Genomic DNA, 12,759 nt, shown 5'->3' with positions numbered 1-12,759 from the left:
GTGAACCCCTATAGCTGATAAACACCTTCAGCAAAGTGTCAAGATACAAGATTAACTCAAAAAAGAAACAAACAAATAATCAACAACAACAACTAACAGAATAGCCTTACTATTTACAGATGATAAATATGCTGAAAAAGCAATCAGAGAAACCTAACCCTGTACAGTAGACACAAACAACATAAAACATCTTGAGATAACACTAACCAAAAAAGTGAAAGACCTGTATATCAAGAACTTTGAGTCTTTAAAGAGAGAAATTAAAGAAGATACCAGAAAAATGGAAAGATCTCCCATGCTCTTGGGTAAGTAGGATCAACATAGCAAAAATGCCAATCTTGCCAAAAGCAATATACAGATTCAATGCAGTTCCCATCAAAAAACCAGCATAATTCTTCACAGACCTTGACAGAAAAATACTCAACTTTATATGGAAAAACAAAAGACCCAGGATAGCCAAAACAATCCTGTATAATAAAGGAACTTCTGGAGGCATTGCCATCCCTGACTTCTAGCTCTATTATAGAGTTTTAGTCTTGAAAACAGCTTCGTATTGGCACAAAAATAGACAGGTAGACCAATGGAATTGAATTTAAAACAATGACATTAACCCACAGAGCTATGAACACCTGATTTTTGACAAAGCAACTAAAATTATACAATTTGATAAGAAAGAATCTTCAATATATGGTTCTGGAATATCTGGATGCTGGAATGTAGAATACTGCACATAAATCCATATCTATTGCCATGTACAAAACTAAAGTCTAAATGGATAAAGGCCTCAGCATAAATCCAGCCATACTGAATCTCTTAGACAAGAAAGTGGGAGGGACCCTTGAAAGAATTGGTACAGGAGACTGCTTCCTGACCATAACACCAGTAGCACAGACATTGAGATCAGCAATTAATAAATGGAACCTCCTGAGACTGAGAAGCTTCTGTAGGGGCAAAGGACACAGTCAACTAGACAAAGTGGCAGCCTACAGACTTGGAAAAGATCTTCACCAAACTCATATCTGACAGAAGGCTGATTTACAGAATATACAAATAATTCATGAAGCTCAACACCAAAATACCAAATAATCCAATTAAAAAATGCAGTGGAGAAATAGAGAATTCTCAATGGAGGAATACAAAATGGCTGAAAGATGCTTAAGAAATTGGTCAATATCCTTAGCCATCAGGGAAATTCAAATCAAAACAACTCTGAGATACCATCTTACTCCTGTCAGAATAGTTAAATCACCTATGACAGTTTAGGCTGGAGAGGATTTGGAGAAAGGGAACAGTCCTCCACTGCTGGTGGGAGTACATTCTTGTATAGCCACTTTGGAAATCAATATGTTGATTACTAAGGAAAATGGGAATCAGTCTAGGACAAGATCCAGCAATTCCACTCTTAGCCACACACCCAAAATATGCACATTCATACAACAAAGACATCTGTTCAACTATGTTCATAGTAGCATTATTTGTAATAGCTAAAACCTGGATACAACCTAGATGCCCCTCAACTGAAGAATGGGTAAAGAAAATTTGGTACATCTACACAATGGCGTACTACTCAGTAGGAAAAAAAAATGGAATTTTGGAATGTGCAGGTGAATGGATGGAACTAGAAGAAACAATCTGAGTGAGCTAACCCAGTCACAAAAAGACATATATGGATTTTAGACATAGAGCAAATGATCACCAGCCTACAATCCACACTGCCAGTGAATCTAGGTAACAAGGAGGACCCTAAGAGAGACATACATGGTACCTCACAGAAGGAGAAAGGGGCAAGATCTCCTGAGCAAATTGTGAACATGGTGGGAGGGGAGAGGAAATCAGGAGAAAGAAGGGGAGAAGGAGAGGGGTAAGGAGAACATAAGGGAGCAGGAAGATTGAGTTGGGGAAGATTAGAGGAGAACAAGGAAAGAGATCCCATAATAGAGGGAGTCATTATATGTTTAAAGAGAAATAAGAGAAATCTAGCACTAGGGAAATGTCCAGAGACCTACAAGGATGACCCAAGCTAACAACCTAAGCAATAGTGGAGAGGCTACCTTAAATGCCCTTCCCCTATAATGAGATTGATAACTACCCCATATGCCATTCTAGAGCCTTCATCCAGTAGCTGATGGAAGCAGAAGCAGAGATCAGCAGCTAAACACTGATCCAAACTCCTGGAATCCAGTTGCAGAGAGGGAGAAGTGATGATCAAATGGGTCAAGATCAGCCTGGAGAAACCCACAGAAACAGCTGACCTGAACAAGGGGAGCTCATGAACCCCACTCTTATAACTGGGAAGCCAGCATAGGACTGATCCAGACTCCCTGAATGTGGATTTCACTTAGGAGGCCTGGGCAGTCTATGGGACCTCTGGCAATGGAACCAGGATGTATCCCTAGTGCACAAACAGACTTGGGAAGCCCATTTTCCATGGAGGGATACTCCCTTAGCCTAGAGACATGGGAGAGGGCCTAGGTCCTACCTTAAATGACTTAACATATTTTTTATGATCCCTCATGGAAGTCCTCACCCTCTTTAGGGAGTGGATAGTGGATGGGATGGAGGGGCTTTTGGGGGGCATGGGAGAATGGGAGGGAGAGAGAACTGGGATTGATATGTAAAATAAGAAAAAACTATTAAATAAAAATGATCAGATATAAGTCATTTGATTACTTAAAAAGGATGCTTTGTGACAGGAGAGTGTTTTTGGTTGGGGGGGGATGGAAATTTCATCTTGTCAAGCTGCTTAGTGTAGGGATTTTGCAACTGAGGGACATAATCCCCCTTTTGGTTACCAGTCCTTTCTTGACCACTGTCATAAAATCCATGCATTCAGAAGGCTTGAAGGCCTAAGCCAGGACACAACTTTTGAATGTGTCTGTGTCAGTCTTCGTTTCTGAGCCTCACTGAGGAAAACAGACATTTCTCTGGAAGTACATTGCATCATGGTGTTATGTGACCGGCCCCTTCTCTGTAAAAGGCAAGGTAAATGACTTTTGCTGTGTAATCCAGTTAGTATGGTGGAGAGAAGTGGGCAGGTGGTTGCTGCAAGCCCAGTGACTGAGTTCAGTCCCTAGTGCCCACTAGGTGGAAGGGAGGCTATCTGCTATGTGCTATCCCCCCACTTCCTGGTACACTGCCCCTCCAGTTCTTTAAAAAGGCATTTTCTAAGAGTTAATATGTACAAATGCATTTTATATTGTAAATTTTAAATGTTTGTAGCTGAACTGGATTATTTTCATGTCCTCAGAAGATGAGCCCACACTGTGAGGGCCTATTTTTGGACAGTAACCATTTTCTTCCAGAGGTGTGCAGTACTTCCCAACAATGGTTACATTCACAGAGCACCCAGGTACTTTTGAGAGAGCTCTCCATATATCCATGGGGTGGGGAATAAAAAGTGCTTAAAACTGGAAGAGACCAGTTTCAGCCTTCTCATTTTATACATAAATTAACAGAGACATCAAGAAGCTATGGGAATTGCTTCAATTTCTTCTAGAGTCCTGGTTCTTCTGCATTCGACCAGTGTCGACAAGGTTATTGTAGAAATCCTCAATGAATGTGTGCCAATAGAAATGTCTAATTATAACTTTGACAGTGAATCACTCCTGTAGTTTCCAGCCATGGGAACTGCTGCAGATCAGTGATTTTCAAGGACAGAAGGATGGAACCATACAGCTGGAAAACAAAGCAGGGCTTTGTTTTACTGCCTCAGAATTTGGGTCATCACTGACTTTGAATTTCAAACTATAGTCAAAGAGATCATATGATTTTTGTGTGTACTGAGAATTGTTGTTCCTGTAAAGGAACTTGTGTGTTAGCTTCCCCAAGTCCTTTGCAAGCCTTTGCTCCTGTGAATTAAAAGTATTTACTTGCTTTTTTTCCCAGGCAAAATTTAGCTGAAAATAGGTTAATTTTGGTTCTGAAATGGATGGGTAATAATCAGTTTCTTGTTAAAATGTATGATAAGGATAATTATGGGCAGAAATGATATATCAAGTGATGTCTAATCATTGATGAATTATCTGTGCAAAAGTCACAAAAGGAATGAATTAGAGATATAAACTATTTTGTGAGAATTACAAATAAATGCTTGCCAGTGAATTCTGAAACATGCTAAATGAAGGAAGCCAGACATATGGGCCACTTATATATGTTTCTATTCATAGAAAATGTCAGAATTACAAATCCAGACAGAAGTAGCTCTTACAAGAGCTTGTGACAAGTGGGGCTGGGAATGACTGTAGAGTGTGTGTGTGTGTGTGTGTGTGTGTGTGTGTGTGTGTGTGTGTGCATGTGTGTGTGTATAAAGTGTCATGGTTCTAGAGAGTGGTGATAGTTGCAGGGATTGGTGAGTGTGCTGCATGCACTGAAGTGTGCATACACTAAAACAGAGCATCAGATATCATGTGCATTTACAATATATAGAAAAGAATTGCTTCCATGGGATTGAAGTATATCAGTCTTTTCAATATGTCTGTGATTTGTGGGTTGGACCAGGCTTAAGACTAAAAGAGAAACCATCTTTTTTGGAAGCTAATGGCTCCTGTTGACCCAGATATTATATGCAGTGTTTGAAGTGATGCTAAAGTGCCAGCATTTATGCATGAATATTCTACAGATTCTTCAGCAGTGCCATGGAGAGCTAGAGACAAGCCTGTCTTTTTTAAGATGGAAAAACCTTGGAAAATGTCTTAGGCTTCAAATGAAATCTCTGGCAAAGTTTTAGAGTCCTATAGACACCAGTACAGTAGCAATATAATGCTCTGCAGCCAACATCTGCTCTAAGCTGATCACTGAAGACCAACACAGAATTAGACAGTCCTCATTTCCTGGTGTTCAGCTCTGATTTTAGGGCACTGTCCATGGGAGGGGAAATCTAAATTGGTTTAAATGGAAATGTTTATGCAAATATTTAATTTATGTGGATTGTAGACTGTGGTATAGCAAGTGCGAGGGTTGCATTCACAGTCTAGCAGTCCTGTGGCTGTTCAGCAGGATCTTTTGCTCTCTGTTTCTGTGCCCTGAAGTTCATGAAACCCACCCCAATTCCTTACACACAATGAGTTTGTATTTTATTCCTTAGTGAATTCTCTTTTTGACAATTCTTGAACATTCAGTCAACTTCAAAAGACATTTGTTTTCAGTAGTGAGGTCATTTGTGTTTTGAAATCACATTTAAGAAAAAAATTGGCTGAACACAACTTTTTATGGCATGATTTTAATAGTCTTTGTGTGTCTTCATCTCCTACTTTATTATTTAAATACATAAAATATAAAGGTTGTTCTTCCTCTGGCAGCTGTAAGTGATTTTTCTCAATATAAAAAAAAATTATATCAGCTGTTACTGGCCACATTAAAACAACTTCTGAAAACTGGATGATATAAAAGAATATTTATTTTTAGTTAAAAAGTGATACATCAAAGAGGAGCAGCTATTTTACATCAACAAGACTTTTTCACAGAATTGGGTAGGAGGTCAATATGAATTTTAAGTGTAAAGAGCCACCCTATCTTCCTCTAAAAGCCCAAAGCAAGGATTAGCGTCTTCCTGGCAAATTAGAGGCTTGCTGGAAGTTAAGCTGAGAAACAGGAGTATCCCCAGGGAAATGCCTTCTTTCCATTTCTTTCTGAACCTTGGGTGCTTTTCTTGCTTCAGGGATTCTATTACATGTACTTGCTTCTTTGGAGGGTTCTAAAATGGTTTTGCAAAGTACTATTTTCTTTATTATTTCTCGTAGACTTCTCAATGGGATAATTTTTGAGAATATGTGATTCACTTGGAATTGTGGGTGACATTTATGATAAAGTTTAAGAGTTCTATAGAAACTGTTATATTGCATAGTAATACTTTACTGCAAAACAAAAAACAGAACCTTTAACTTATCATTAAAATGCAGATCAACACAAACATGATAGATTCTCATTTTCTAAAGAAATATATCTTTATTGCCTATTTTCCTTTTTCTTACAAAGCAGTTAGAAACCCCTCCTCCTTGTTCTTGATGTTAAGATGGCCAATCCTCCTGAAATGGTCTGTAGAACTGTTTATTTCTCTATACACTGTAGAACAGTATTATTGCTTGGTCCCATTTTTATAGGAAAGAATCCAACTTTCACCAGATAATATATGCTTAGCTCCCTTCAAGAAGAATCTTTGGTGGATTAATTTCTAATTTACACTCAGTGATAAGGATAAAGTTTGAATCTTAAAGATTAAATGCCCACTTCCTCCCTTAGTGTAACTATCTGGATATAGATGTGCTAGATATATCTATAAATAAAATAGTGCTTTAATGTCACAATATTCTTTGCCTGTGGTGGACTCTTATAAAAGGCTAAAATGAAAATGGCCCCACTATTATTGTCAATCGTAACACAGAGCTTGTGCGGAAGGTCCCTATGCTACTGACTGTCAGCATCTCCAGGTCCACGATGTATTCTCTCGGTCCCGATAGTGACTTCACAAGCACAAGCATCGCGCTCACCGGGCTTATTTGCTAAAATAACAAGAAAAGGGGTGGAGAGAATGATTTTTCTTGGGTTACAGTTTCTGTTTTTTATTAGCATACTTCCTGTGATAATCAGGAGAGGATAAGATAAAGAAGCATTGCTTAGTCCTTGCTTGCTTCCAACCTCCACTCTTACCTTAATCCCTCAAATGCACTGGCTCCAAGGCAAGTGTTTGCTCTTAACAATCTTTTCATTTTCCCACATTTCTTGTTAATGTATGTTAACATTTCACAGATTTTTCTTTAGTTCCAGTCTTTCTAAAGGGTTCATATAAGAATCTGATAGTCTTGGAGCTGGTAAAGAAAGTTATCATTGTGCGTTTGTGTGGTGGTTTGAATGTAACTGGCCCCCATAAGCCCATAGAGAGTGGCACTATTAGGAGATGTGGCTTTGTGGAGTAGGTTTGGCTTTGTTGGAGGAAGTGTGTCACTGTGGGGGTAGGCTTTGAGGGCTTCTATGCTCAAGCTATGCCCAGTGGAGACACCAGCATCATGTCTGCCTGCATACCACCATGTGCCCCCATGATTATAATGGATTTAATCTCTGAACTGTAAGCCACCCCAAATTAAATGTTTTCCTTTATAAGAGTTGCTGTGGTCATGGTGTCTCTTTACTGCAATAGAAACAGTATGACAATTTGTTTACATTCTAGTGAATAAAGAGTTGAATAAATATCCAGGCACACTAGCATATGCCTTGAGTCCTAGAGGTAGAGGCAGACAGAGTAAAGAACAGCCTTGTCTACATAAGTGAGTTCCAGTGCATCCAGGGCTATATAAAAACCCTTTCTCAAACAAGAAATGAACAGATTTAAGTAGTCAATTTAAACAGAACATGGCAAATGTTATGCTGTCTGGATATACATACTATGAGTACAAAACTATGTATACATATTCCTAAAACACTAATGTAAAGCTTTCAAATGCCTTAGAGCAAGTGTTCTCAACCTGTGGGTCATGACCCTTTCACAGGGGTCACCCAAGATCATTGAAAGAAGTAGGTATTTATATTATAATTCATAAGAGTAGCAACATTACAGTTACAAAATAGCAACAAAAATAATTTTTTGGTTGGGGCTCACCATGACATGAGGAATTATATTGAAGTGTCATAACATTAGGAAGGTTGAGAACCATTGCCTTAGACTTATCATGGAACACGAGAATCTCTGTAAAGTCACATGTTCAGAACTGGACATGGAGTAGGCATTGGAGAGTGAAAGGAGCTTCATCAGAGGGACCAGAAAATAAATGAATTAATCTGGATACAAAGGACAGAAACATGGATTAAGATTTAGCTTCCACTACAAGGGATATACTAAACTAGGACACATTACAGAGTTCTGAAAGAGGATGGCACTGAAGGCATTGAAGGAATGGACAGAGGAGAAAAATCAAAGACTGAGACTAGGGCTAGAGAGATGGCTGCTGGGTAAGACTTCTTGCCTCTCTAATGTGAGGTATGGAGCTCAGATCCAAGAATCCGCACCAGGCAGTTCACAACTGCTGTAACTGCAACTCTCAGGGATCTGACACCCTCATCTGGTCTCTGTGTACACCTAAGCACACATTTGTCCGTATATTTATAAAACCGCACACTTAATTTAAAAAGTAGGAGAGCAAAGATGATAAGAAATAAGTGCTTAAACAGAGAACATGTAAGTGGACAGGAGCACCCAGCAGTGCAAAGGAGAATTAAATACAAGAATTGAAAAATATCCTTGGATTTAACATTATGGATGTCATTGGTGGCTTCCCCACCCCAGAAATGTCAGTGAAGTATTTGACTGAAAGACAAAGAAATGCCCAAGAAGTGAAGAATTACAGAACAGCTCAGAAGAGAGACAGTGTAACATCTACATGGATTCAAAGTTTGGAGGTAGAAGAGAGTCTGATAGAATAGGGTCCCAGAGGAAATGGAATGAGGAGTGCATAGGGCCCAGCTGGTCTTGACTGACAAATACAAAATATCATTGGAAACCAGATGGAGAACACAGATGAACATTTTTATTGGGTAGAATGGGAAACTTAAGCCTGTCAGTGTTAATGCTGGTGTCAGTGGTTTCAAAGCAGCAAGTGACTCACCACTAAAAAGTAGGGTATAAGGACTTACTAAATATGGGGACATTTGAGATAAGGGCCAAAGATAGTATGAAAGATACAAGAGAAGAAACAGGATTGTTTATCATATTAAGGAGCAATCTCAAAGTGGAGACTAAACTTCTGTAGTATTACCTAGCAGTGCTTAGAAGCTTGGTGTGGAATCTATGTGGGATTGCTGGCAGGGGATGTGAGGTGCTATTTCACAGAGTGAGAATAAAAGCATGAAGAGGAGGGTCAGTTATTGAATGAGTCACGGAAGACCAAGATTTTCATGTGATACTGTTCTGAACAACAAGAAACTTCAGGGCATGGCTGGGGGTTGGGGAGTTGGTGGCAGGGTGACGTGAATGTTAGAGTGGATGGGATGGTCAGTAGGACTCAGGTCAGGTTACAAGGCAGGAGTTTTCATGATTTAGCTCTCTTCTGAGCAATTTGGGCCATTCCTTCCATATGCTGAGGGATCTTATCCATAGCATGGCCTATATTTAGGCCAGAGAATTAAACACTAAATTAGCCTAGGGTAAAATTGGCATAGTCAGAAATTATTTGAAAGAAAGAACCATGCACTGAGTGTCTTCTTACTTTCTCAAAGAAGCCAGCACAGGCCTGAGAACACAGTAGGTACGCAACTAAAGCCTGAAGGCTGATCCTTCTGCATTAAATACTGTCTATAGGTGGAATTTCAGTGTAGAAAACTTGTAGGAGTTGGCTTCAATTGTATGATAAATTTATTCCTATTATTTGGATATTTTTCTTATTTTTATTTTGAGATGAACTCTTTCTTAGAACTTCAGACTGGCCTTGGACTTACTGGAGAGAAAGCCCAGACTGACCCCAGACTTATTGGAGAACCAGGCTGGCCTCACACTGGATAGCCCAGCCGGGTCTCAGACTTACTGGAGAGAGAGCCCAGACTGCCTTTAGACTTATTTATTGGAGAGTTCAGACTGGCCTGGACCTGACATTCTTTCTGATTTGTACTCCTGAAAGGTGATATTTCAGGCATGTGCAGTCAAACCTTTCTCGAAATTTTTTTGGTTTTAACTGCATATAATTTAAAATATCTAACACTACATCACTATACCAAATTGGTAATGTTTCACATCATTCATGAGAAGGGGATTTCTGGAGAAAAAATATCATTTATGCTTTAAAAGTTAAGTCAGAAAAATATAAGCAGATATAAATAAAAATAATTTTCAAAATGCCACATTTACTATGGAGGAAAAAAAAACATGTTGCAGGATGATTAGGATAGGAAGAGTTTATCTTCTTAAGTGATGGCTAAAAGTTCAAAATAGAAAGTTACTTTATTGAAGTTTTTGAGAAAAATTGTTGTGCTACCATGTAGTTACTGATCAATTATTAATAAGCACTGGAACTGAAGACTCATGCTGAGGCAACTTCTGTAAATACCTAGTATAGCTTAAGTTTAAAACATCATATGTTAATGAAAATTAATCTTTCCTATTAGGAAAAACAAAAGCAATGGACAATATTTTGAGTTGAGTTTTTGTCTTAAGAAATTCTCTCTGAGATATCTTGTTAGAAGGAGGCTTCTTATGAGCTTGTCAAGAAATCTGACACTAGGAAGATTCCAAGGAATCCATAAAGATGACCTCAGCTAAGACTCTCAGCATTAGTGGAGAGGGTGCCTGAACTAGCCTTCTCCTGTAATCAGATTGATGAATACCTATCATCATAGAATCTTTATTCAACAATGGATAGAAGAGATGCAGAGGTCCACAGCTAAGTGCTGGGCCAAGCTCCCAGAGTACAGTCGAAGAGAAGGAGTGAGTGATAATATGAACAAATGGGTTAAGAACAATTTGGGGAACCCCACAGAAACAGCTGACTTGAGCTAGTGGGACCTTATTGGCTTCAGAATGACTGTGAGGGAAGCAGCAGAGGACCAAAGTAGGCCCTCTGAATGTGGGTGATAGTTGTGTGGCATGGGCAGTCAGTGGAGCCACAGACAGTGAGACCAGGATTTATTCCCCAGTGCTTGAACTGGCTTTTTGGAGCCCATTCTCTTTAGAAGGAAACCTTGCTCAGCCTATATACAGAGGGAAGGGCCTTGGTTCTGCCTCAAAGTGGTGTGCCAGACTTCCTTGACTCCCCATGGGAAGCTGTATCCTCTCTGAGGAGTGGATGGGATGGTGTGTGGGGGGGGGGAGGTGGGAGAGCAGGAGGAGGGGAGGGAGTGGGAACTCGGATTCATATGTAAATTGAGAAAAGATTGTTTTAAAATAAAAAATGATAAAAAAGAAATTGGCTCTGAGAAATCAATTCTGATTCTCTGGCCAAAAAAAAAAAAAAAAGGAATCTGTTACTTTGGAGCAAGGAGGAAATTAATATATCAAGGGATAGCTAGATTAAATGTGCAAACATCAAAACAACCCATAAACTTTATCACAAGAAAAGCTCTCAGTGCTTTTTTTCTGTATAATTAGACAGCATGCATCTGTAATACCTGTTTATGGCATGCTTGTGTTTTGGGGAGTTACACATAGCTTTATTAGATTCTATGGCTTGGATTTGGAAGGCTACTTAATCTTTTAGATTTTCACTTTTCTTTAAAGTTTAGATTTTAATATCTGATAGTATTGCCACATATACCCCCAGGAGGCTGGATAGAATGCCTACATGTGAAACTGTTAGATTGTAGATCAACTTTCATGTGAATGCACACAATGAATGGGCATCTTTCCACCAGCAAATATTGTCAGTGTACTTACTCGTAGGTAGAACTCTCCATTTTCATTTCCAGATTTAATCCGAAAAGTATTAATGGTGTTGGCATAAATAGTTGTGGCCTGTATCTGGAAGATGTCTGATGGCACAGACCTGTCAGATCGGATGCTCATGTATTTGTAGACTATGGACTGGGGCCCTTCTCGGCACATAGCATTTGATACAGGGCAAACACATCGGCTGTAAAGACAAAACAGAAGTAGTCACCAGTTTGGCTCAGGTGGACAAAACATTTCTTACTTTTAATATAAAGGCTCTAGTATTTCTTACTTTTCTGATGTTAGAATATAGGGATCTTGACATGGGTTTCGTGGGTAACAACGGAAGCCGCCATGATAATTCCAGCACATTTCATCTTCTTGGCATTCATTATTGGTCTCACATTCATTTATATCTACAGGCACAGGGTTAAAGAATATGTGTGACAGATTGTGGTTTGTAAGGAAGGACATGGGGAGCGGGAGGGATTCTAGATTGTGGTTTGTTTACTTTTATTTATTTTTATTTGTCTTGCCATGTAGAGCAAGCTGGTATGGTCCTCACAGTGTAATCAAAGCTGGCCTTGAACTCAAAATTCTCATGTCTTAGCCCCCTGATATATATATATGTGTATACCACCACACCTGGCCTGTTCAGCTTGCTTAGAGATGAAACTGACCTAAGTCGGCTACATCAACATCAGGATAGATATAGCGGAGCCATTGTGGACTAATATATGATATTTTCCGATATTTTATCTCTCGCTAGTTGTCCAGTTGCTGAATTCAAAGTCAAATGCTGATTATGACTTTGCTTATATGAAAGTAAACAAAATTCCAACAAAAAATGTCATCTCCTGCTCCAAGGAGCTAGTTGGGAATATAGATGGGACAACAGTTACTTGCATAGTAAAATGAAATTTAGATTCAGGTAAGAACACAACAATCTTAAGTACAGCTATGTGATAACCACTATACTATGTAAACACGCCCTCAGCTTATTGTTGTGGAGGATTAGGGATAAGAATGGAAGTGGGGCATCTCAAGTGGTCCTCTGAGCTTGACAAGAACCCTGGCCACAGAAACCTTCAGGGATCCACAAGGATGACTCCAACTAAGAATTTAAGCAACAGTGGAGAGGCTACCTTAAGTGTTCTTGATGAGTACCTTAAATGCCATTATAGAGCCTTCATCCAGCAGCTGATGGAAACAGAAGCAGACACCCACAGCTAAACACTGAGCTGAACTCCTGGAATCCAGTTGCACAGAGAGAGGAGTGATGAGCAAAGAGGTCAAGACTAGGCTGGAGAAACCCACAGAAACAGCTGACCTGAACAAGGAGGAGCTCATGGACCTCAGTTTGAAAGCTGGGGAACCTGCATAGGACCAAACTAGGTCCCCCTGAACGTGGATGT

General features: G+C 39.4%; 1 protein-coding gene across 1 annotated transcript in view; it reads right to left on the bottom strand.

The window, feature by feature from the left end:
- Window positions 1-5,202: 5,202 nt before the first annotated feature.
- Window positions 5,203-12,759, bottom strand: part of Efemp1 (EGF containing fibulin extracellular matrix protein 1) — a 58,755-nt gene continuing 51,198 nt past the window's right edge. Inside the window, exons 9-11 of the mRNA XM_051200711.1 lie at window positions 11,637-11,760; window positions 11,351-11,546; window positions 5,203-6,497 (exon numbers count right to left, since the gene is read on the bottom strand). Coding sequence (XP_051056668.1) covers window positions 6,336-6,497; window positions 11,351-11,546; window positions 11,637-11,760 — 482 coding nt within the window. The 3' untranslated portion in view covers window positions 5,203-6,335. The remainder of the gene's footprint in view (window positions 6,498-11,350; window positions 11,547-11,636; window positions 11,761-12,759) is intronic.

This window comes from Phodopus roborovskii, unplaced genomic scaffold (assembly GCF_943737965.1).
Source record: "Phodopus roborovskii unplaced genomic scaffold, PHOROB, whole genome shotgun sequence".
Lineage (NCBI taxonomy): Eukaryota > Metazoa > Chordata > Mammalia > Rodentia > Cricetidae > Phodopus > Phodopus roborovskii.
The sequence above is the reverse complement of the archived record's forward strand: the minus strand, read 5'-3'. Positions and strand labels throughout refer to the sequence as shown.